Source organism: Podarcis bocagei (assembly GCF_964188305.1).
Source record: "Podarcis bocagei genome assembly, chromosome: Z".
Taxonomy (NCBI): Eukaryota; Metazoa; Chordata; class Lepidosauria; order Squamata; family Lacertidae; genus Podarcis; species Podarcis bocagei.
Genome location: NC_138140.1, coordinates 17077638 through 17104317, shown reverse-complemented (window position 1 = coordinate 17104317; position 26680 = coordinate 17077638). Strand labels below are relative to the sequence as shown.

Here is a 26680-nt window from a genome sequence, read left to right as displayed (position 1 = left end):
ATTCAGCAGGCATTTAAAAGGTTGGCACAGAAGGTGGGAAGATAGTTCTACAGGGCTGGGCCAATGACACTGAAGGCTTGGAAGCTTGTTTCTGTTAAATTAGCCTCGCCAACTCAGGAAACAACCAGTGATGCTCTCACTGATGCTCTCAGAGAGGAATGGGTTCAGGCGGTACCCTGGACTTAACTTGTTAAGGGTTTCGTAAATTATTACAAAGACCCTGAACCTGGCTTGGTGGTGGGTAGGCAGCCAGTGCAAGGGTGCTGCATGCTGTCAGCGAGGTGCCCCCATCAACAGCTTGCCTCCGCATTCTGCACCAGCTGGATGGAGCTTCCAAACCGGGCCCATGGGCAGCCCCACATACAGCGCACTGCAGTAATCCAGTCTTGAAGTTACCAATGCATGGACTACAGCTGGATTCCCCATTATCCTCAACCAGCATGACCATCAGTCAGGAAAGATAGGAGTTGTAGTTCGGCAACATCTGCAGGCAACAGATTCCCCATCCCTGTTTACATGGTATTAGCAAACATAACTGAGTGCCAAAAGAAGAATTAACCATGAGTAAGAGCATGGGTAGGCAAACTAGGGGCCGGATCCGGCCCAATCGCCTTCTAAATCCGGCCTGTGGACGGTCTGGGAATCAGTGTGTTTTAACATGAGTAGAATGTGTGCTTTTATTTAAAATGCATCTCTGGGTTATTTGTGGGGCATAGGAATTCGTTCATTTATTTATTGTTCAAAATATAGTCTGGCCCCCCACAAGGTCTGAGGGACAGTGGACCGGTTCCCTGCTGAAAAAGTCTGCTGACCCCTGAGTAAGAGGAATGCAACCAGCAGGCTTGCGGGATCCTTAAGGGTGGGGTTTTTTGTGTGTTTTTTACAACCCATAAAAACTAGGGGATGTGACTAACACAGATACATTAATATTAATGGGTCTACTCTGAGTATAATTTAGCTGGGAAATACCAAATGCTTTCAAGTTCTAAATAGCTACCACCCAAAATTTATCTTTATGACCAAACCTAGAAATGAAACAATCCTCCGAAATTGGCAAACAGACTCACCTAAGTTGCTTTGCATAGTTGATCTCAATTTCCGTCCTCTCTTTCACAAATTTGATGTACTTTTCCAGAACATCGATCCCCCACTGAGTGTGTTTTTCAAGGTTGTCAAATTGATCCTGCAGAGCAAAAAAGAAAAGAAAAGTGGATTCATTATGAGCCTTGGTGCAAATCACAATTGACATTTTTATTTTCAGTCATTAAAAAGAAAATCACCAATAAACACTCTATCTGGGGTCCAGTCCCATCTTAGATGCAATCCCCACTGTTTGACTTACGAGAACGATTCTGTACATGCCTAGCGCAGAAGGATGTTCGGTTGAGCTCAATGCAGCTTGCTTCCAGGTGAGCCTATATACAGGATCACAGCTTTACTGTTGAGTAAGTGCTTTTAGGATTGCAGTGCAGTCACTGGCTTCGGTGCAATGCCAATAACCATGAGCACCAGTTGTCCTAACAAACGTTTCAGCAATTTCTCTCCCTGACTTCTCTCTTTCTCAGGGAATCTTGTGAGTAACCATGACCTGTAACTGATGAAGATATATCCCTCTGTGAAAAGAAGGTAACTGGTGTGACTCACAGCCTCTCCCTGCTTTCAGAAGAAGCTGCAAGGCGGATGCTTCTTATAAAGTTTCTCAAACTGAGAGGAAGAGCAGATCAGGTGGGGGAGAGCAGACCTCATGGTTACCCACAAATTCTCCTCCCCCCTCCGGTCTTTGTGGCCGGCAGGAGGGGGAGGGATGCACTAGAAATGACAAAACTGATGGCTGGTGGCAAAATTAAAAAAAACTTTAGGGGTTAATTTTGGGAGGGATGGAATGAGTCTCCCATGAGAAAAGACTGCAGTGTTTGGGACTTTTAAGGTTTAGTGAAAGGTGAGTAAAGGGCAGCATGATATAAGCTCATAAAATGATGTAAGGAATTGGGAAAGTAGATAGAGAAAAGTTTTCCTCTCTCTCTCCTGACACTGTAACTCATGTTTTAAGATTGAGGACAGATGAAGGGGTTTCTTCCCCCCCCCCCGACAGAGTTCATAAACTATGGAACTCACTCCTGCAGGAGCATTGATGGCCACCAATGTAGATGGCTTTAAAAAAGGACTTGACAAATTTGTGGAGGATATGGCTATCAATAGGGACGCGGGTGGCGCTGTGGGTTAAACCACAGAGCCTAGGACTTGCCGATCAGAAGGTCGGCGGTTCGAATCCCCGTGACGGGGTGAGCTCCCATTGCTCGGTCCCTGCTCCTGCCAACCTAACAGTTTGAAAGCATGTCAAAGTGCAAGTAGATAAATAGGTACCGCTCGGGGGGAAGGTAAATGGCATTTCCGTGCACTGCTTTGGTTCGCCAGAAGTGGCTTAGTCATGCTCGCCACATGACCCGGAAGCTGTACGCTGGCTCCTTCGGCCAGTAAAGCGAGATGAGCGCCGCAACCCCAGAGTCGGTCACGACTGGGCCTAATGGTCAGGGGTCCCTTTACCTTTACGGCTCTCAATGGCTCCTAGCTAGAATGGCTATGCTCTGGCTCCACAATCAGAGGCAGCCATGCTTCTGAGTAGCAATTGCTGGAAACCACAGGAAGAGAGGGGGCTCTAATGCTTGAGTGCTGCTTCTAGCTTCCCATGGTATATCAAGCTGGCCACTGTGAGAATAGGATGCTGCACTACATGGGCCTCCTTTGGCCAGATCCAGCAGGGTCTTCTTATGTTCATATGATGCACCATATTGTGTCTACGAAGATGAGCTCCAAGCCCCTGGAAACTGTGGTTATCCTGTTTCACAACCACTTCAGGCTGTAGTTTGAGTTGTCTGAATGCACTTTCAATCTAAACATAAAAATCCCTGCACATAGAAAGCTAGCCTGTCAGCAAAAAGAACTTTAGGCCTGGACTTCTCTCTCATATTTTCTATGTGCAGGGATTTGTTTGTGTGTGTTTTAATGGAGGAACATTCAGACATGTGAGCCACATCTGGAGGAATATAGCATAGACACAAATACATCACCTCAGTGAGAAATATCAGTCTGCTGCCTACTCCACACTCTAAGTTTCTTCTTCATCAGGCTCCTTGCCCCATGGCTTCCCTACCTCCTAGAATTGCTCACTAATACTAAAGCTGTTCCCAGGAGGTAAAAAAATAAACAAGAACTCCTGTCCCTTGGGGACTGTGCAAGATTTTAATCCCAGCCAAAGTTCCAACTGCCTCTCCCCTTGCAGAAGCTGCACTGCAAACATTCTGGTAGCATTTGCTGAACATTCCGTATCGCTGCAGCCAATCAGATTTGATGCCACAAGTGCAATATAAAGAAGATGCATAGTGGCATGGATAACAATTACTCCAAGGGTATCCTTCCTCTGAAACCTTTCTAAATATGTAGCTGCATTGCTTCCAAAGCACAAGTGACACCACCTTTTCCTGTGCAGCACTTCCTGCGAACCATCATGCTTCCTCGTGGAAAGAAAAAATTCAGAGAGACCTCTAGCATGATCTCACACACAGAAAACTCTTCAGCCTAAACAAGTGATCTCAGCTGCCCTCTTTTCAAACCCCCCACTTCTTCAGAGACTGTACTTGGATTCCAGGCATTATTTACTCAAGTCTCAAAATACTGCTCGCCTTTCAATTAAGCACCCTGCATTCTAAACCCATCTAAGGCTTGTACACTGTTTTGCCTAATATACATACCTTTTTGAGAAAAGATACACAGGAAACTGCCCTACAACTCAAAATATTCTGCTGATCTACACTAATATCGGCTGCTCTGACCAGCAGCAATTATCCTGGTCTTTCCCACTGCTAGTTACCCAGTGCTGGGTGGGACCAGAGGTGAAAGTCGGTGTGGCAACAAATCTCCGTTCTTCATTTGTAAGAAAGCACTACAGTACTTCACTGTGGCAGCGCCTTAAACTCTGTGCCTATTGATAGCAGACAGCCGCCTTCACTTTGCTCTTTTCAGCAATTGCTAAAAAAATTTGTGTTTAGACAAGCCTATGTTTAGAAAGCTGCTGCAAATTTTTATCTGTTTTAGTCTATTGTTATTTTAACTTTTCGAAAGCTTTAGATAATAGTTAATTTAACTTGCTGATAATTTTAATGTTTTTCGGTAAACTGCTTTGAAGCGGTATATAAATGATGATGAAATAATATTCAATATTTATAATGAATGAATGAATGCACATTTTATCATTGTACAGTAGGCCAGTTTCTGCACATACCCTGCTCTCTACCTTTCATCTAGGCAAGCAAGAGACACCCCAGTCAGGCAAAACACTCAAGGAAGTTGCTATGGGGCATTCCCAGAGGGTCACATCAGATCCCCAGGCCTAGAGTTTCCAGCCTTGATGCTACCAGATCCTTTTACCTGTAAATGCCTAAGGCTGAGCCTGGATCTTCCGCATGCAAAGCCTCTTTCAGTTTCTCCAGTGTGGTGGCTAAGATCCCCTTTTTAACATTCAGTATCAGTAGCCCCTAGGCCATTTGGGGAAATGATTCCGCAGTAGGGCTTGGTGCAATCTCTTTCAATGTTTCCACGGTGCTCTGAAATTAACCTTCCCAGGGATGTGAAACTCAAACCCTTGTGCAACATTCAGACAGATCCAGGCTGGGACAAAACCACTGGAAACATTTTACAAACATTGTCAGCTATACTAACCAACAACATTCCCTTCTTCTCACTTTTTTTTTGGGGGGGGGGGTGAGTTTTAGAATATGGGGCTGACAGCAGAAGGTTCATGGCTGCCTTCATTTGCCTTTCAAAACCCATCCAGGTTTGGTGGTGTGACACAAATTTTAAAGTGCACATAAAACCAATTATGCTTCATCATTCAAAATTTAGGAAATATTCCCTAAAAAAATAAATCTCTTTATTTGAGTTCACAGAACCATCTGGAAGCCATCTTGACTCTCTTAATGACCCCAGTTATTTTCTCTGCAGCAGAAGGAAGTTTAGTTTGCAAAATCCTTCAAATAAATCCTGCAAATAGAAGAACTTCTTACATCAATACGGGAGGCCTGCAACCATGGTTCCTGCCTCTGCTCCTTCTTGCAACAGTGCACTGGGGATCCTGAATTGGCTAGGATCACCTATGTGACTGATCTAGGGAGGAGAAAGAAGCTTTGCTGGGTGGAATGCAGTGGGAGAGTTAGGAAAGAATTATACCAAAGTACCAGGAACGGCCTGGGGAGCGGGAGGGTAATATAACATCTGGGATCAAAGCAAGCTAAACATCTGTGCAACCTCTTTTTGAGGGGGAAATTATAACTTGCTGAAATCTTTTATTTCCAACCCTAAAATTGAAACTGGAGAACATTTGGCATACGTAAAGGTAAAGGGACCGACCCCTGACCGTTAAGTCCAGTCGCAGACGACTCTGGGGTTGTGGCGCTCATCTCGCTTTATTGGCTGAGGAAGTCGGCGTACAGCTTCCGGGTCATGACTAAGCCGCTTCTGGCGAACCAGAGCAGCGCACAGAAACACCGTTTACCTTCCCGCCGGAGTGGTACCTATTTCTCTACTTGCACTTTGACGTTTAGACCACAGCGCCACCCACGTGGCATAGCCCTACCTAAAAACAAAACAAGCATTATTGGTTAGTTACTGCATATTGAGCCTGTTATCTAAGTCTTTGTTCTAGACGAGGGTTGTGAGAACCTGTTCCTCCATATTTTGCTGGATTCCAGCTCCCACCAGCCTCAGAACAATAGTCAAGGATGCTGAGAGTTGCAGCCAACAGCCCGGGATGCTGGGAGTTGTAGTCAATGGTCAGTGACGATGGGAGTTGTAGTACAGCAAACATCTGGAGGGTCAGAGGCTCCTCTCTTCTGACCTAGGGTGATCTGAGCAGCAGTGTCCTACATATTACACTGCTTAATCAAGAGTGAGAGAGTTGATTCCGGTTGTCTGATATGACACTGTTTTTCACTAGACTATAAAGCTGGTGTCAAAAGATGAAGTTGCATGCTGGTTTGCTAGAGAAGAGAGGGGCAAGTATTTCTTGAGGATTTCTTGTTCTTAAAGCCATCTGAAAAGCGGCTGCTTATGAAATAAACCACTTCCTCCGATTCACAGAAAATAAGTAAGGCCTACTGAGAAAACCGGTGCATGAATCTTGCATAAACGTAACACTTGCGAAGAGGATGAGTTTTGGAACAAGAACATTTCAGAGCAAGTGGTGTCACTGCAGGCAAGAGATCTCTCTCCGGTGTAAAGTGAAACCCTGTCTTGCATAACGGGAGAAGTGGCCACCTTGCTAAACTATAACATTGCTAAACTTCAAGGGTCAATTTCTTGACCAAGCATAAGAACAGAAGAAGAGCCTGCTGGATCAAGCTAAAGGGAGCCCATCTAGTCCAGCAGCTAGTTCTCAGAGCGGCCAACCACATGATTATTGGAAGCCTGCAACAGGTATTCAAGGTATTCACAACTGGTATTCAGAAGAATTGCTGCCTCCAACTGCAGAGAGCATAGCAGAGCTATCATAGCCATCTATAGCCTGCTCCTCCATGAATTGTGTCTAATCCTCTTCTAATGCCATCCAGGTTAGAATTATAGATTGGCAGAGTTGGCAGGGACCCCAGGGGTCATCTATTCCAACCCCCTGCAATGCAAGAAACACAACTAAATCATACACCACATGGATGGCTATCCATCATCTGCTCAAAAACCTCCAAGGGAGAAGAGTCTGAAACTAGGGCTGGACAATATCAAGATTTCAACCAGCTAAACACGGTGATATAGCAGGACATCATGATGTCTGAAATAAGGAGAAAGGAGGAAATAAGGTGGGGAGAAGCAGCCAAGATACATCGCCCAGCCTTAGAATCAGCCCCACACCTGGGGAGCACCGACACTCGCATGAGGTGCCAGGGTACCATGCTGCTACCATTGCTCCTGCTGCCGCTAGCGTGGAGGCAGGAGGAATGAGCGGTGATCCCAGGCTGTGAGGCATGAAGCTGCCGCTAAATAGCCTTTGACAGCCCTCTCCTCCTCCATGAATTTGTGCAACCCTCTTCTAAAACCATCTAGGTTGGTGGGCATCCTTGCTTCTTGTGTTACGTTAAATTTCATTTAATCACATCATGCAGCACTGCTGTTTCAGAGAGAGAAAGTCCTGGCAGGTTAAAACGAAAAGGGGGGGGGGGGGGGAAACCGGGAAAAAATCCCAGCCCAGCAGTTTGAAAGGCAGGAGGGGGTTAAACTACAAAGAAGGCAGTTTTCAAGATGCTGCCATAGCAACAGTTCTGGCATTCCTGGGGAAGGAGGGGGGACACACATGTTACTCTGCCAATTGGAATCCGCTTCACAGCTACGGAGAGGCTGTTTCATTGGTAAAGAAGGTTGATGGTTCCTCAAATCAGGGAGCCGCATTTTCTGCCCCCCCCCCAACCAAGGCAATCTGTTAATCTTGCAACCTGCAGTCCACTTGAGACCAAGCCATTCGCTTCCAAAAAAAGAAGTTCATCTCTGCCCAGTTGTCTGTTCCCGCCAGGGGACAGCCAAAGGACTCCAGGAAGCTGATGAACACGGCATGCTGCAAGCACGCACTCCCCCTATTCCACTGTCCTCCATCCTTGATATTCAGAGATAGGTGGCAAAAGCTCTGCTCTTATTTCCTTCGTGGAATCTAGAAGGGGAGAATATAGCTGAGATGAAACCTCTTACTTGTTCTGGTGAAAAGTAGATTAACACCTTGTAAACAAAGTCCTGCTCTCAATGTGGTGCAATGGGTCAGTGAGTCTAGCTGTTAACCAGAAGGTTGGTGGTTCGAGACCACCCAGGAGTGGCAATGGGCAGAATTTGTGTATTGCAGGGTGATGACCCTCGGGTCCCTTCCTACTCTACAATTCTATGAGTCTATGTAGTTAGGTACAAGCCTTCAGCGCTGCGATTTTCCCCTCAGAAATAAGTGTCTCCATGACCTTACTAGGGATCAATTGCTTCCAGAGGGCTGCTCCTTGCAAGGGTGGGGGTGGGGGTGGGGGTGGGGGAAACAGAAAGAGTTTTGTGGCAGCTTTAAAAGGTTATCAGATTTATTGTGAGTATTTACAGGTATTAACAGTTTTGCAGGTCACAGAGACCACTGTGCCTTGCATCTGACAAAGTCCAGAAGGAGTGTCTCCCAGCAGCTTCAAACGCAGATGGAGGACTGTTGTGTTCACACCCTGCCCGGGGGCTTCCTAGCACCACCTGCTGCCCAAAATGGACCACTTTTGTTGTACTAGAGCCGGGCTCTGCTGGATCAGGCCAAAGGCCCATCTACACCAGCCTCCACAGTGGCCAAACAGATACCCCAAAAGGAAGCCCTCAAACAAGACCTGGACAAGAGCAACACCCCTCTCCCCACTTGGGAATTCCACAGCTGAGGTGGAACATCACCACTCCCTCTGAAGAGGGACATCCTAATACAAAGTGGCCATGTGTCCTTCTTTAGGGAAGGCTGTCTCCCTTTTCAAGAGACGTCTGGTCCAAATTTTAAAGACAAAGGACCCTAAGAAGGGGGTTGTCAAGGGGCCCTGAGGATACCACAGAATCCAGCCTCCAACATAGGAGAGCCAGCACCTTCTGAGGCTGCCCGTTCCACTGTCAAACAGCTCTTGCTGCCAGAATGTTCTTCCTTATGCTTAATGGGCAAGTTGTCCATCAATGGTAAACATCTGGAGAGCAGGCTGAGCAGAAACACCTGGTCACAGCCGCTATGGTGTGGAAGGAGCACCCCCCCCACCCACTTTGCAGCTCGGAGGCCAAAGAGGGATGGACACACCTCTGTCTTTTCCTTTCAACTTGTGGCCGAAATGGTTGCAGGTTTTGTACTGTAAAAGCAGCATCTAGAAAATCTGAGTTAACCGGGCCGGGTAGGGGTGGAGGTGGAGGAGTATTTTTCAGGAAGATCAAGGAGCCTAAAAAAGCTTCCTGTCCCACTCAGCTGCCTCTAATGTCATAAGACCTTTTCCTCCTTCACAAACCGTGTCTGTTAATTAAGTCGGCAGTTCTCAGTTAATGAGAGCTGCATATTTGGGCCTCCTGGGAGTACATGCGGTTGGCTGCACTGGAAAGGAACGAGATGAAGGAGGGGAAGAGTGGCTGGATCTTTCTAAGCGTCAGACAGATACACACACACACACACACACACACACACACACACACACACAGTTATTGGTACTGTTCCAACTAACGGCAAACATGGGTGGTTGAGTGCCGACACAACTAAAGCGAAGAATGGGGCCGTTTTGGAAAGGAAGGTTTAGGTGGGTCCATGTTAAATCGCAAACTGAACTGAAATTCACCCACCCACACAGCACGTTCCTCACTTCCTGTGAAATTCCAAGCCCCTTGTATTACTCGCCGCAAGATCACCAGCAACTAATATTCTGAGGCAGTGGAAGTAGAGGATAAGAAGAACCTGGATGAGGCCAAAAGCAGCCCATCAGGTCTAACATCCTCTTCTGACATCCGCCAACCAGATGCAGAATGGGAAGCCTGTGAGCAGAACTCAACCATGAGAATCACCAGCCCCACTGTGCCAGAAATGCCCACTGCAGGGCCTACACTGGCAGGTGGAAATATCCTTCCAACCTATTTTTGGACAGAGAAACTCAGCCTCCCATTTAAACTGGCGAAACCAGGCATTTCAGGCTTCATGGCATAACTTTGCAGGAGGCACACTTTGGCACTTGGCTAATATGTTTGCACCTTTGCGGGGCTGGCAATTTAAATTTAATAATAATAATAATAATAATAATAATAATAATAATAATAATAATAATAATAAATAAATTATTTGCACCCCGCCCATCTGGCTGCGTTTCCCCAGCCACTCGGGGCGGCTTCCATAGAAACCATACACTAAAATATCACACATTTAGATCACTTCATTCCAGAATCAAGGATGTGGGAGAAAGAGAAGCTGGAGGATTAATAATATGCCATCATCAGTGTACACAAGAGAAGTCTACCCTTTTCTGATTCCAAAACAGATGTGCCTGATCTGATCTGAGAGGATCATGTCCCAGAGTAGATCAACCATCCACTTCGGAAATCCACAGTCCAGCTGATTCCCATACAAGGGTCTGGGGTTTCAAAACATAGTCAAAAGTTTTACTTATGGGGTGGGGCCTGTAGATTAAGTGCCGCCCCATGTGTTGTGCATTGAGATAATGCACAAGCCACTTGCCTCAAGTACCCCCTTCTGCAGTGGCTTTTCCATCCCCCTTGGAGTCCAAGGACCAGGAGTATAGTGGCAGATTCGTAAGTGAAAGTCCCTTCATGATAACCACAGCCACACCTCCTCACAGCCATGCCCCCTTCTAAAGTTATATAACCTTCCAAGATCATACAATAACCCTACAATTATGTTATACTAATAATAATGATGATGATGATGATGATTAAGGGATGCATTGGAGATCTCCCTGTACTGCCTTTCAGTTCTTTCTACTTAATTATCTGTGCTCATGGATGGGCAAATGATTTGAAGTGCTCCAGCATCTTCTTTCGGAGTGCCTTAAAATTCTGCTTTCCTTCGTACAGAACTTGGACCCCATTCTCTTGAAACTGAAGCAACTTGTGTTTTCAGTGTTCTTAAATGCTGAGTGTTGGAGCACACAGGACAAGTCCTCTGAATTCTTCCCACCCACCTTCTCCAGAGGGACCTTAGAATCAATTGTATGATTTTACTACTCATCTTCATATTGAAAAGAGCACATTCTTGCAGCCCAGGAACATAGGATGGCTCCAGTCATCCAAACACAGTTCAACCATGCAAGTCTAACACGGAAGCTGGAAGAAGCGAATCTCACAACCCATAGAACCAGAACAGTCAATCTGAGGCCCTCCAGATGTTGCTAAACTGCAACCACCCACAATTTTTGTGATCCCCCTTCCTCATCTCAAAAAAGACTTTCTTTCTTATAATTCTCAAAAAAGGACTGAATCAAATACAGATATAGGAAACTGCATAATACAGAGTCACATCATTGGTCCATCTTGTTCAGTGTTGTCTACACTGACTGGCAGCAGCTCTCCAGGCTTTTAGACAGTAGCCTCTCCCAGCCCTACCTGAAGATGCCACTGGGGATTGAACCTGTGGCCTTCTGCATGCAAGGGCGGATGTTCTATCCCTGAGCCAAACCCAATTCCGCAACATTTTCAAGAGCAGTGTCAAAAGGCGTCTGATGCCCAATTTTGTAATAGGACACAAGCTTGCCTCCTTGACACACTCACACAAGCATAACTGAACAAATAGTTCAGAGCTGAACTGTCAAATAGTAAGGTAAATGTAAAGAACCCCTGGACGGTTAAGTCCAGTCAAAAGAGACTCTGGGGTTGCAGCGCTCATTTCGCTTTCAGGCCGAGGGAGCCAGCGTTTGTCCACAGACAGCTTTCCAGGTCATGTGGCCAGCATGACAAAACCGCTTCTGGTGCAACAGAACACCGTGATGGAACCAGAGCGCACAGAAACACTGTTTACCTTCCCACTGCAGCAGTACCTATTTTTCTACTTGCACTGGCTGCTTTTGAACTCCTAGGCTGGCAGGAGCTGGGACAGAGCAATGGGAGCTCACTTCTTCGTGGGGATTCGAACCGCCGACCTTCTGATCGGCAAAGCCCAAGAGGCTCAGTGGTTTAGACCACAGCGCCACCTGCGTCCTTTTTTTTTTGCCAAAAAGTAACAGCAGTTAGATTCCCATAAAGTAGGTTTACACATACTGAGGTTTTGGACAGTGTGCGATTTTTACCGCAATTGGATCCATATGGCTGACAGCAAGCCCAGTGTGAAACCCAGGCACCTTTCCAAGTTTTGCTTGTGAAATTCATATGGGAAAAGAAATCAGGAAGGGGGATTAATGGTTTCAGCACCTGAATATGTATGCAGCACATAACTTGGAGGTGCAACAATCAAGGTAAAAATGCTTCAAATAGTCACCCTATCCCACCCAGTCCCATCTTTGCTGGCTAACAGCTGGTCTCCAAATTCCCTTCAACTTTCCCAGGTTTAGAACCTCAAATACTTTACACTGGAAGGAAGTGCAGGGCATTTTCGTTTAGGGAAAACGTGAGTAAGAGGTGAGTAAGAGACAGAATTTCAAAGAGGAATAGACAAATTCATGGAGAAAAGGGCTATCGAAGGCTACTAGCCACGATGGCTATGCTCCGTCTCTGCATTTGGGAGGCAGCAATGCTTCTGAATACCAGTTGCTGGAAACTGCAGGAAGGGAGAGAGCTCTTGTGCTCAGGTCCTGTTTGCTGGTTTTCCACTGAGGCATCCGGCTGGCCACTGTGAGAAGCTGGCCTAGATGGACAATTGGCCTGATCCAGCAGCTAAACTCTCCGTAAGTGCTCAACCCACAGATTGGAATTGGGACCCCACAGAAGCAAAACATGTGCTCACAGCTGCTGCCAGCCTTCAAATTTGACCCTACATCGCAACAAGAACTCTCCCTCTCTTCTTTACCCCATGAAGCGCATCCTTTTATATCACCAGCTGTTAAAACATCATCATAATTTGCATTACAATTCAGCTACGTATCTTTCCCCCTTGGCACATGCTGGCTAATTACTAAAAAACGTCACCCATCGATGCACCAGAAGATCATATGATATCTCTCTCTAGGGAGCAGAAATAAACAAAAGCGTAAACTTTTGTTTTGGGAAGGCTGCAGCAGTATTGAAACTTGCCAAGATAGACCCCGACTGTGTGTTTGTGTGGGTCCCTACAACAGGGTATACAAACTATTCTGCAGCATTTAGGAATCCAGGGAACAACTGCAGATCAGTACCAGAGCACCTGCTTTGCAGAAAGTCCCAGGTACAATCCCCGATTAATTCTACAGATGGAGTAGGAAATGTCTCCTGCTTGAAAAGCTACTGCCAGTCAGTGTAGAACAGCCATGCCCATTAATTTTATTGGACCTACTCTGAGTAGGACTATCATTGCACATCCTTTTGAGACTCCTAGGTCTTTGTTTACTCCCTGCGCACTGTCCTATTGATCCCAAAGAGCATCAATATCAACCCCTTTGGGGAAACCCACAGTAAGCCATAGTGAACACAAAGCACCATTTGTCAGTGTTCAGACAATAACAAGGAACCCCAGCTAGTTGAAAAAGGAAGGAAAGTCTTCCAAGCACTTCCTTGCATCCACAGCAGAGAAGGAGAAGATGGTAGACTGTGCTAGATGTGAGTTTGGGGCATATAACACTAAAGCAAGCCATGGTGGTTACCGTATTTTCCGGCCCATAGGACGCACCTAGTTTTTTTGGGGGGAAATAAAGAAAAAAAAATTATTCCCCCCCTAGGTGCGGGGCTGGAAGAACCAGGTCGGGGAACAGTGGGAAGGCACGCTCTGCCTCCCCGCTGTCCCCCGAGCTTGTGGGGCTGGCGATGGGGAGAAGTGCGCTGATCCCGGGACTGCAGGCAGCTCTGCACCGCCATCCGGAGCGGGGCGGGACTTAGCGCCCCGCTCGTGATGGCGGCGCAGATCTGCCTGCAGTCCCGGCACGGCAGGCAGCTCTGCGCCGCCATCCGGAGCGGGGCGGGACTTAGGGCCCCGCTCGGGATGGCGGCGCAGATCTGTCTGCAGTCCCGGGACGGCAGGCAGCTCCGCGGCCATCTGGAGCGGGGCGGGGCTTCGCCCCCGGCTCCTGGTGGCCGCGCAGAGCTGCGCTGATCCCGGGACGGCAGGCAGCTCTGCACCGCCATCCGGAGCGGGCGGGACTTAGCGCCCCGCTCCCGATGGCCGCACAGAGCTGTGCTGAGCCGGGGACTGCAGGCAGCTCTGCGCAACCCTCGGAGCCGGTCTCCCGAGGGTTGCGCATAGCTTTCTGAAGCCTGGAGAGCGAGAGGGGTCGGTGCGCACCGACCCCTCTCACTCTCCAGGCTTCAGCGAAAGCCTGCATTCGTCCCATAGGACGCACCCAGATTTCCCCTTCATTTTTGGAGGGGAAAAAGTGCGTCCTATAGGGCGAAAAATACGGTATATACCTATTTATTTATTGCATTTATGTATCACCATCTTCTCCAAGGAGTTCAAGGTTCTCCTCCTCCTCATTTATTACCTGCAACAACAATCTTGTGAGGTAGGTTAGGCTGAGAGGCAGTGATTGGCTGAAGAGCACACCCAATAAGCTTCATAGCCAAGTAGGGATTTGAACTGTGGTCTTCTAGGTCCTAGTTTGGCACTCTATCCACTACACTGACTATGAGTTTCACTGACTTCCCTGCCTTCTTCAAGGCGCATGGAGTCAGTATTCTAATTTGAAATGTAGAACAGTGCCTCAAACATGCCTACCCCATTTAATATGGACATCTGTGTGTCTCAGAGAGCTGGAGACTTCCAAGAGTGTTTGTGTAATGCTGGATCCAATTAAACCCAATGTCTGATGTTGATCCATAGATAGATAAATAGATAGACAGATAGACAGACAGATAGATAGATAGATAGATAGATAGATAGATAGATAGATATCTGGATATTTGAGGGCGAGTAGAACAACAAAAAAGCAGATTTTTTAAAATCAACAAAGCCATATTTTCACAGACCGCACCAGACCCCAAAATCCCCCCTTAAAAAACAAAAAGAAGTCTCTAGGCATGTCTTTTTAAAAAACAACAACCAAAAAAACAGAAGTTAACAAGAGTCCCCCACAGAAATAAATACATGAATGCATGGTGGTAGGTGGGGAAAGAAAGAAAAAAGTGAAAATATTTGCAAAGAATGCTGACCCATTAAAAGCAGACAAAGGCACTTGTTCAACTAGGGGAATGAATAATTTAACTGGAACTCATGCATCCATTAAATTTACACACTTTTTGCAAGCCTTCCTCCCCAAGTTCTTTCATTTGTACTCTGTGGCTTCGACCATTGCTAAGCATGCCACATTTAGAAATGTTGCAGCAATACCAAGGCCTAAATCTTGCTCCAAGGGATAAACGCTGGCTGGTGGCTCCTCCATACAAACAGCGTATTCCCTGCATACAGAAAGCTAGCAAGCCAGGGACAAGGGCACAAAATCTGGAAAGAGGGAAGTGTACCAATCGCCAGATGGAGAGATTCGGCAGGCACATTTGGCCCACAGTCCTGATGTTCTCCAGCCTTGGGCTAGAGCAGTGTTCTTCAGCCTTGGGCCCCCGGTGTTCGGCTACAGCTCCCATCATCCCCAATCAGCTTAGCTAATGGCCGATGATGCTGGGAATTGTAGTTCAACAGCATCTGGGGACTCAAGCTTGAAGAACACTGCTTTAGAGGGACAAAGGCATCCACAGTGGAGGGTGAGGGGTGAGGGAATCAGGGTATGTCCGAGATTGCAATCCACACTCTGCTCGCTTTCCAGGAACCTTTGAAAGCAAAGGCCTTTTAAATTCTTTACAGAGCTGAGGGCATCTATTTTTCAATATATGCGGGAGCAGTAAATTATACATGCTACCAGTATGCACTTTTGAAATTCATCTGCTAGAACGACAGATTCAGTTGGGAGCTATAGAGAGAGACATCTTCTTTTGCTTAACGCAGAGAGAAATCCATTTTCTTGACGGAGGTTCTTGAAAGAGTTGCTTACCCTCCGATCCAAATTAATTCTCCATCAACCAAATGGATGTGTGATATTGTGCTTATAGGACACCATCAATATTTAATGATATCATCAATAAAGCTCCATATATATATATACATACATGTTTTTGTTTAGTGCACCTGTCGGCTGGGGGCAGTTTTCCATGCTAAGAGGGTTTTTAAAAAAAATCATCATAATTCATGGGATAACTAGGGGAGAAAAATTAAGGTTATGATCCAGCCAGAGCTCAGCACTAACAAGTCCCAGAGATGTCAACAGAAGAGTTCATAAAGTATCTGTTTGTGCTCTTCTATCAAAATTGGTGAGATAAAAAAAAGGCTCAAAGTTTTGCTTGGATTTTTGTCAGAATGAGCCTCTCAACAGGAACAATCTGTGAGTTCGGGGCTGATAGAAATCTGAGGATCTCTTCCAGACAGCTTGTTTATTGAACATTAATCCTGATTTAAATTGCAGAGGGCTTCTACAAACATCTAAGAACCTAAGAAGAGCCTTCTGGATCAGGCCAGTGGCCCATCTAGTCCGGCATCCTCTTCTCACAGTGGCCAACCAGATGACTCAGTTCGAAACCCTCAACCAGAACCCAAGCAGAGAGCACTCTCCCCTCCTATGGTTTCCAGCAACTTGCATTCAGAAGCATTGCTGCCACACTGTTTTCCCAGGGAATTCCCACACTTTCTGGAGCATTTCCCTGTCACCTTACTGCAAAAGAGACTAATTTTTAAATTGATTTTTGGAAGCGGGTTTAATCACACACGAGCCCCAAATCCATTTTAATTTTGCAACCTGAATTTGCTGGGAGGCAATTGTCAATGTTTTGCTGGTGGGAATCAGTCCAAAAGTGTCCAATATAGTGATCAGGGTGAGACGGCTCCTCCAGCTTCAGCCTTGAATTTAACAGCTTGCCTGGTAGTCACAGCGGAACGGTGAGTTCAACGGGCTGGCTCCTTCTATGGCTAGTACAAGCAGGCTGGCCAAGGGAGGACTGGTCACTCTGTCGCCCACACACTTGGTATGAGGTGGATCCTGCATGCTCCACCAGCCTTGCTAAACGGTCAGCTGTCTGTATTTCTGTGCTACTAGTTTCTTAACAAACTATCAAATTAACTATACAGGCTAGTAACTTTAGTAGGGATATTTGCAAGGCTGGCCCAACGCCCACTGTTCCACTCATCCAGAATTCCAGGCTGATCGGGATAATTTCAAAAATTAATTCCACAGTTAGACATTGTGCTGTTCACTGTGGCTCCCAGCTCATGTGCATCTTTTCCCTGGAGCACACGTGTGCACTCATATATGTGTGCACATGTGTGCACTCATAAAATGAGGCTTCATTTTAATGTTGCATTTTAATCTTGTTTTTAAGTTGTATTTTAATCAATTGTTTTTATACCTGGTGTTAGCCGCCCTGAGCCCAGTCTTGGCTGGGGAGGGTGGGGTATAAATAAAATTATTATTATTATTATTATTATTATTATTATTATTATTATTATTATACCATGGATGCTTTCGTTTAGAGAAAAGGCAAGAGGAGGCATGACAGACAGTCTACAAAATTATACATGGCACAGAGAAAGTGGACAGAGAATTTTTTCCCCCTCCCCCTCTCTTAATACCCAAACTCACAGACATCCAATGAAGCTGAATGTTGGGAGGATTCAAGACAAATGAAATAAAGGACTTATTCACAGGTGGCAGTGAAGGCCACCAACTTGGATGGCTTTAAAAGATTACACAAATTTGTGGAGGATAAGTCTATCTGATGGCCACTAGCCATGTCGTCTGTGTTCTCCTTCCACTATTGGAGGTGGCGTGCCTCTGAATAAAAGTTGCTGAGAATCACAAGTGGGGAGTGTGTTGCTCCTGTTCTCAGGTCCTCCTTGCAGGCTTCCCATTGAGGCATCTGATTGGTTGCTATGAGAACAGGATGCTGGACTAAATAATAATAATAATAATAATTTATTATTTATACCCCACCCATCTGGCAGCGCTTCCCCAGCCACTCTGGGTGGCTTCCAACTGAATATTAAAAACAAGACAGCATCAGATATTAAAAACTTCCCTAAACAGGGCTGCCTTCAGTTGTCTTTTAGAAGTAAAATACTTGCTTATTGCCTTGACATCTGCTGGGAGGGCGTTCCACAGGGTGAGCACCACTACCGAGAAGGCCCTCTGCCTGGTTCCCTGTAGCTCGGCTTCTTGCAGCGAGGGAACTGCCAGAAGGCCCTCGGCGCTGGACCTCAGTGTCTGGGTAGAACGATGGGGGTGGAGACGCTCCTTCAGGTATACTGGACAGAGGCCGTTTAGGGCTTTAAAGCACCAACACTTTGAATTGTGCTCAGAAACGTACTGGGAGCCAATGAAGATCTTTCAGGATCTTTCATAGTCCACTAGCCTGATCCAAAAAGGCTCTTCTTATGTTCACTGGGCATGGGCAGGCAATCCTGCTCGACCACCTTCTGGTTTTAGTCTCTGCCTTATTTTAGAGTTGTAGCTTCCACAGCCATTGATAAAACACCACTCCAAAAGAATCTCAGGCCAGCCTCACTAAACAGGCATGTCAAGAGTTGCTTCTGGTGCATTGCATAAAACTTGCCTTCATATTTACAAGCAACATGGGTGGCGCTGTGGGTTAAACCACAGAGCCTAGGGCTTGCCGATCAGAAGGTCGGCGGTTCGAAACTCCGCAACAGGGTGAGCTCCCGTCGTTCAGTCCCTGATCCTGCCAACCTAGCAGTTTGAAAGCACGTCAAAGTGCACGTAGATAAATAGGTACCGCTCCAGTGGGAAGGTGAATGGCGTTTCCGTGTGCTGCTCTGGTTCGCCAGAAACGGCTTAGTCATGCTGGCCACATGACCCGGAAGCTGTACGCCAGCTCCATCGGCCAATAAAGCGAGATGACCGCCGCAACTCCAGAGTCTGTCACGACTGGACCTAATGCTCAGGGGTCCCTTTACCTTTATGTATTGTGAATTGAGTGAGCTCCCAACCCCCACAAATAGTGTTTTTTAAAAAAATTGCCCTGGAGAGCAGGTTATTTCCTAGAGGTAATTCCTTCCATTACACTCTGTGGAAAAGAGCAACCACACTTTTTTTTGCCTTGTAAAGTTATTTTCCACCCCCAGCTCCCTGCTGAGATGTTTCATCATAGCTTCCTATTGCAGCTATAGAAAATGCAACCAGACGATATATTGTGTGCAGTTTTCATTGTCCATGTATAAAATCAAGGATGTTTTGCCTCCCTTCACAATGCACAGCGCTGGTTCAAAGGCTCTCCAAACTGACTGCTCTCCCCTACTGAAAAGGCTTCCTAGATGCCAGGACAGGCCTTCCAGCTGCCACCCTAGAAACCTAGTTGACATACTGCATATGAAATGGAGAAGTTGCTCTGAGTGGGTGGGAAATATCCTGGCACGAGTGTATTCCTGTGAGTAGCAATTGCAAGGAATCACAAGGTGGAGCATCAAGTTGCAATTGCACTCAGGTCTTGCTTGCAGGCTTCCCACTGGGGCATCTGGTTGACCAGTGTGAAAACAGGATGCTGGACTTTGATGGACCCCCTTTGAGTTAACCCAAACGCCAGGCTCTTCTACGCCAGGCTCCTCTGGTGTTCTTACAAGTAAGGTAAAGGGAGCCCTGACCGTTAAGGTCCAGTTGTGAATGACTCTGGGGTTGCGGCGCTCATTTCGCTTTATTGGCCGAGGAAGCCGGTGTACAGCTTCCGGGTCATGTGGCCAGCATGACTGAGCCACTTCTGGCGAACCAGAGCAGCACATGGAAACACTGTTTACCTTCCCGCCGTAGCCGTACCTATTTATCTACTTGCACTTTGATGTGCTTTTGAACTGCTAGGTTGGCAGGAGCTGGGACCGAACAACAGGAGCTCGCCCCGTTGCGGGGATTCGAACCGCCAACCTTCTGATCAGCAAACCCTAGGCTCTGTGGTTTAGACCACAGCGCCACCCGTGTCCCGTATTACAAGTAGCAGGTGGCAATTACAAGGCCTTTGCACACCACATCACGTTATACCAAATCAGGCAACCTAGCCCAGGGTTGTGCACTCTGACTGGCAGCAGCTCTCTTTCTCTCATGTTTTCAAGCACAGGTCTTTCTCAACTCTACCTGGAAATGCCAAGGATCGAACCCAAGACCTTGGACAGGCAAGGCAGGTGCCCTACCACTGAGCAATGACCCATCTGGTGTCTTTTATAAACCACTGAAGCAAGCAAAAGCAGTTCTGAGAATCAGTTCAGATTTGTAACTAAATGCCTCAGAAACACTTAAGCCCAGAGTGCTAATGCATATTGGCAGGGTAAAAATCCATAACTCACACATCTTCCGTGAGTGTTTCTGCCTGGCGAGGATGTGTCATTGAACCCTGATAATTGATGCCTCCTGCTTCCTGGACATATTTCCTGGACATTAATGCCTCCTGCTTCCTGGGCATGCAATTAACTGCAGAAACTAGCCTACTGTGCAGGGGTAAAATTGGCATATGTAGCTGGGCCCATTTTTGCCTCTGGTCCTGCCCACCACTGAGATGGGCTCCAAGAAAGTGACTTAGAACGGAATGTGGTCCTCAAGTCATTAAAAATCGCCCCAACCACTTATCTCACTTGCATTGTCTTCCTATAGCACCCCCCAAAAAATATATATATATTGCCCCCAAATAAGCCTGCCTATTCCAATGATGTGTCTATTACTGCTGTGGCCCTTGGAAGGTTGCATGTAAGGGGATACGGCCCTCAGAACAGAAAGGGTTTCCTAATCCTGGGCAAGAATATTATGTCGCTGTGGAGCGGAGCCAGGTGGAGACACAACACTCACATTCTCTCTCTCTCTCTGGAGTAACTCTCCCCAGTTGTGAAGAACCAGAGTACAGTGGTACCTCGGGTTACAGACACTTCAGGTTACAGACTCCGCTAACCCAGAAATAGTACCTCGGGTTAAGAACTTTGCTTCAGGATGAGAACAGAAATCGCGCAGCGGTCGTGCGGCGGCAGCAGGAGGCCCCATTAGCTAAAGTGGTGCGTCAGGTTAAGAACAGTCCTCCAGAACGAATTAAGTTCTTAACCCGAGGTACCACTGTACTCAAAAACTGGCATGCCAGGGATGACAATGAAAGGGAATTCAGTGCCACCAGGGGCGGGGAGGGAGGGCAGAACACGGAAGGGCTGTGGCTCGGTGGTGGAGTATCTGCTCTACAGATTCAATCCCCAATGGTATCTTCAGGCAGGGCTGGGACAGCAGTGCTAGAAACTCAGATATATTAGCTAGGCACCAAATGGCTCCTTAAACCAGTCACCAAAACGGAATGCCTAGGTGCCAAATTGGGGCCAGAAGTCTCAAAAGTCGTATTTTTCAAAACAACTTTTTGTTTTCCTGAAATTCATTCTGATTGTGCAGATAAAATGTCACAGATGGAATTCTACAGGATGGGGTTTGTGTGTGGAAACAGTCAGGACCCAATGATCCCTAGGCATGCACCTCCAGATGGTGGTGCCCTGGCATCTTCACTTGGTTGCAAGTGGCAGACAGCCAGGTGTGGAATGCACCTGGTGCCTGGCAGATTTTGAACACTGTGGGGGAGACTCCCTTCCAGAAACCTTCAGAGAGCTACTGGCAGTCAGTGTAGACAATACTGAGCTACATGGACCAAGGGTTTGACTCAAGTCAGCTTCTTATTTATAACATCCCATCACTTAAAACCATGAAGACTAGAATCTTACTTTATATTTAGGGGACGGACCACAGCTCAGCGGTAGAGCATCTGCTTTGCATCAGAAGGCCCTTGGTTTATGTCCCAATTGCATCTCCAGGTAGGTCAGAGCAAACGCCCTGCCCCAAACCCCAGAGAGCCACTGCCAGTCAGTGCAGACAATACTGAGTTGGATGGACGAGGGGTCTGACTCAGGCTAAGGCAGCTCACTGTGTTCCTGTTTAATTGAGCTCTTTATATGGAATAACGAGGACTAGAACCTTACTTTATTTGAAAGGAAAGGTGGCACCTGCTTTCCATACAATGTAGAAAATATTGAGCTAGACAAACCAATGGTCTCATGGGATATAAGACAGCTTCCTGTGTTCCTAGTTTGAAAACCAGAACCCTATCCAACACAACTGAAGCTAAAAAACCTTTTATAGGCAGAGCAAAAAGGAGACACACAGAAAAATATGTACTAATCCAAGCCTAGCCCTGCCTGCACAGTAAAAAGAAATTTCTATTGTATGCACCAAGTCAAAACCAGATTTGTGTTAAATCTGTCGAAAAACAAATATTAAGTGCAGATTAAGGTCAAACTTGGATGGTTGATCCAGGACAGCCATATGGTATCCTTCAGCATGCAGCAGTGTAAAAAAAACGGGGGTGGGGGGGAATACGAAGGGGACCCTGACAAAACCATATACTGTACAACATACTGTATAGGAGTTATATTTAAATCGACTGGGGAGGAAATATGCCAACAATTCCATTTGGAAATTCCCCAGCAATACTTGGCTTTTGATCACAGGAAAAGAAAGGGTTAATTTTGGGATGTGTTGAAAGCTTGTGGATAATAAAAGGTATGCAAAAATGCTTATCCATCTGCCTAAGTGTGTGCTTAATTACTTTGGGCTGCAGCCAGTACAACCTTTCAGAGCAGACGCACTGAAAACAATGAATATTGCTCAATTCAATCCATTAATTTCAGTGGGCCTACTCTGTGTAGGGCTGAATTGGTTACAACCTGTTGTTTTTGTTTTCATTTATAAAAATTGCAGTGTAAATGAGGTACTAATAAAGCCTCTAGCATGGGCCTCTATGGAAAGACAAACTCTTTTCTTTCCAACCATGTTTGCAACAGGACAATGTACAATATAAATGATGAAGCAAGACTTAAAAAACACAACAACCCTGTATAAAAAGCCATTCCCTAATGTCGTCATGAGCCCAGAGTCCAACAGCGAACTAAGAGATGCAGAGTCAGAGGCTGCAGAGTCAGAATTAAGCTCTTAAAAAAAAAGAAAAAGATGCAGCACAAAAAGAAAACTGATCAGGAAGGAGGAGGAAATGTGCAAACTCAGATCCAAGTTCTCAGTTAATAAGTCCTTCTACTGACCAACTGGAGCAGAGAAGTTCAAGAAGGTCTGAAGGCAGTGGTGGAGCTTCATGCTCCTGCACCGGGGGTGGGGCTGGCACACATCCTGGGGGCGTGGCGCCCAGTGCGGGCGGGGGGGTCAGCCGCAATGGCACCCCACCGGGATCATGCTGCCGGGGGCAGTTTGCTCCCCCTCCCTTCCTCCACTAGTGTCTGAATGGCCTCCAGCGTCCAGCAGCAATGGAGACACAGAATCAAAAGATGCAGAGCCAATATGGGGACATGAGGGACCAAGGGCAGATGGACCAGATCCCACAGTATCAAGGTCCATACAACTACAGTGGACGCTCGGATTGCGAACATGATCCATACGGGATGCACATTTGCAACCCGCAGCGGCGCAGCGGCGCATCTGCACATGCATGGGTTGCGATTCGGCGCTTCTGTGCATGCGCGACCACCGAAACCCGGAAGTAACCCGTTCCAGTACTTCCGGGTTTCGGCGGTTCGTATCCAGAAAAAACGCATCCTGAAGTGTCTGTAACCTGAGGTATGACTGTTAGTCAGGATCCTCATGCACATCAGTAAGAGCAGTTTGGCAGTGGAAGAGACTCCCTCCAGAAGTGGTAGACTCTCCTTCCTGGGAGATTTTAAAGTACAGTGGTACCTCAAGTTACAAACACTTCAGGTTACAAACTCTGCTAACCTAGAAGAGTTACCTCGAGTTAAGAACTTTGCCCCAGGATGAGAACGGAAATCGTGTGCCGGTGGCGCAGCAGCAGCAGCAGCAGGAGGCCCCATTAGCAAAAGCACGCATCTAGTTAAGGACAGTTTCAGGTTAAGAACGGACCTCCGGAACGAATTAAGTCCGTAACTAGAGGTACCACTGTAGAGGTTGGATGGCCATCTGTCATGTATGATCTATTTGAGACTCCTGCATTGCAGGGGGTGGACTAGATGACCCTTGGGTCCCTTTCAACCCTACAGTTCTACAATTCTATTATCTTATCCCTGGGCCTGAGGAACTGGGGTCCTCCTAACCTACCCTCACCAGTCCAACTCTGCAGGGAACGCTCCCAGAAGGAGGCCAAGGAACACCTAACACGCGCCTGCCTGCAAGCGGGACGGGGTGGATTGGCCCTTTAAGGACCCTGGTTCTATAAAAGGGGGGGAGCCTAGGAAAAGCAGGGGGGAGGAAGAGGAGCCTCAAAAGTCCATAGCCTTCTCTAACCTTGGTTGGAGGAAGTTGCTCACTGCCTGATGACTGCGACACTAGCCCTGCAGGCTCCCCTGCAAGAACGGAACAGGACAAATGCACACAAAATCTGAGGGTGGACAGGAAATATCAGAGGGGGGAAGAGATCAGATCTTTGCAGGAAACCGCAAGTTCAGGCTCTAAGCTGACATGACTTCTGCACTCCACATTTTGCTGATGTTTAACCTGAATGCAGTGGAGAATCCATCACCAGCAAGACAAGAGATGCCTAACCCTCTGGACCAATTCCTTCCAAAGCTTTTCCCCAACCTTCAGGCTGTTTCCCTCCCTCAAGGCTGGGGATGTAAGACAATAGCTTCTGTTCTGGGAAGCTAAAAATGATCAAGGGGACGGAGGGACTGCCCTGAGAGGAAAGGCTGGCACATTTGGCACTGTTCAGTTTAGAGAAAAGGTGAGTAAGTGGCAACATGACAGATAAGACGTTTATAAAATTATGCATGGATTTTCCTGCATGGTTGGAATCTGTAATGCTTCTGAAGACCAGTCTCTGGAAACCGCAGGAGGGGAGAGTGGTCCTGTTTTGAGACTTCTCATTGGGGGCATCAGGCTGGTCACTGCGACAACAGGATGCTGGCCTGATCCAGCAGCGCTCTTCTTATGCTCACCCAGAAGCTTTTGTGGGTGCTAACAGCATCACATATTAATGCCCTGACAGCAGGAGCACAAATCATAATTAACGGACGACAAAAAAGGATGCTAGAAGGGGTGTCATTATCATCTTGCCTCCTTGAACTTTCTCCAGTTAACACTCCTAAAGAAAACAGACCGTTGGCTTTATGAAAAATGCTTTTAAAAATCCTGAAGATCCGCATGAGGATCATATCAATGTACACACCTGTCTTGCTTTCCAACAAAAAGTAACTAAATGGTGCTTTGTAGTTTGTATTTTCACAAACTTCCTGAGATTTTCTTCTCCAGAGGATTTAGATGAACAAAAGCATTCTTTGTCAGATTATTCTTTTGCAGAGCAAATCCTTAAATAACCTGATCCTGATGTGCACTAGTGTTTCACAAAGCAGAGAAGAAATATTTTTAGTCTGTACTTGTGCAGGGAAAGGTAGAACAGGGTTGTTGTGCAGTTCAGCGTGTGCAAAGAGAAAATGAAAACTGTGCATCTAATTTTATCCCAACACTGTGTAGAAGAGTAGAGGAAATGACTCCTGCAACCTGAAGAAATTTTACGCACTGGACTGTGGTATTTGCATGAGGAGAGGAACATCTCGTGATGAATCACCCCACTTTGCCTCAACAGATGCATCCTACATATTTTTACTCTTTTTTAAGCAGTCATAAGGACCAGAAACTTGGATCAAACAAAACATCACATTAAAATGCATGATTTGGTCTCGGGCTCATACTTGTTTTATTTGTACATAGAAACTGTGTGCGTAGTAGTTATTGTGGGATCAGCTACAGAAAATGGGGAAACAGAACAATGAGAACATCCATGGTGTATCAACGTGAGTGCTATTATGTGGATTTGTTCTCCTTTCTCTCACTAACCCTCATTTTTCTAAAGATGAAAATGCAGCATGACCTACAAACTGTTCCTACCCCCCAGGCTTTCTTCCCTCCCTCTCCCCCTCTTTCATTTGTGGGTTGATTTATTTTTTAAACACTAGCCCTGCACCACCACCATCTTTACCCGAGTGAAACCTCAGAGTTAATTACAGCTTGCCCATGAAGGCACAAACCATTTTAATGTCGCCCCAGTACCTCAGAGAAGCTTGGGGTGGGGTGCAGCACAGGGCCATCGTCTCCACACTTTGGTAAACCAAAGGCATTAAAAGAAGCAACCCCACCCCCAAATAAAACTACCCCAGCTAAGAGATCTAAGGAGCAACAAACATGCCCTTAAGGGACATTAATACTCCCTCTGCTTGAATGGGAATGAGCACAAGCCCCCTCCAACAGATCAGTTTCTCCAGGGCTAGGTTTTCCAGATAAAAGGAAAATATTTCAGAACTGGGGAAGGGGGGGGGAGTGTCTCACATCATTTTGCTCACCCATTTCCTAAACAGATGGAAGTTCAAGGCATTTTTTTCGTAAGACTGTGCTATTACAATCATCATCATCATCATCATCATTCTGTCGAGATCATCAGAGGGGACCCCTTTGACCACTCCACCACCCTCTGAAGCTCGGGGACGGGGTGGCACAGGATAGGGCATTCTCTGGGGCAGCCACTAAGATGTGGAATTCCCTCCCCACAGAGGTACATCTGGCACCTTCATTATGCAGTTTCCATTGCATGCTGAAGATGCACCTCTTTGACATGCTCTTTGGCACCTGATATCACTCTCTAATGTATAAAATCATAAGGATGTTGTCATGCTGCAGTTCACTTACCCACAGACAGGTGAAGCTGCAAACTACATAGCGTGATGAGCTGCTGGGCCATCAGGCAGCCCTGGCAAGGCATGGAGAGGAAATGGGTTCTGAAGGACAGAGATGCAGGGCCCAGACAAAGTGAGGAGGACAGAAATTCTGTGGGGAGGAAAACTGAGACAGGGAAGGGGGTTGGTATGTAGAACGAATGGGGGGGGCACCCTCTACGTGCTTACATATCCACTTTCTTGTGGTTTTCCAAGGAGGCATCTGGTTCGTCACCAGATTAATAGGCCTTCAGTCTGATTCATTCATATTATTAAATGATATATTTAATCAGCCAGTCCTGAGGGTCGCCAGCCACCCCT

The 26680-nt window shown here is 46.6% G+C and overlaps 1 protein-coding gene across 14 annotated transcripts in view; it reads right to left on the bottom strand.

Annotated features, from left to right (window-relative positions):
• The window catches only part of FNBP1 (formin binding protein 1), a 117144-nt gene that overhangs the window by 74287 nt on the left and 16177 nt on the right, over positions 1-26680 (bottom strand). For all 14 annotated transcript variants that reach the window (XR_014003918.1, XM_081178746.1, XM_081178739.1 and 11 more), the window contains exon 2: positions 1068-1183. Coding sequence is in view for 13 of the 14 variants with exons in the window: in XM_081178746.1 (XP_081034872.1) it covers positions 1068-1183 (116 nt within the window). In the remaining variant the exon portion in view is untranslated. The remainder of the gene's footprint in view (positions 1-1067; positions 1184-26680) is intronic.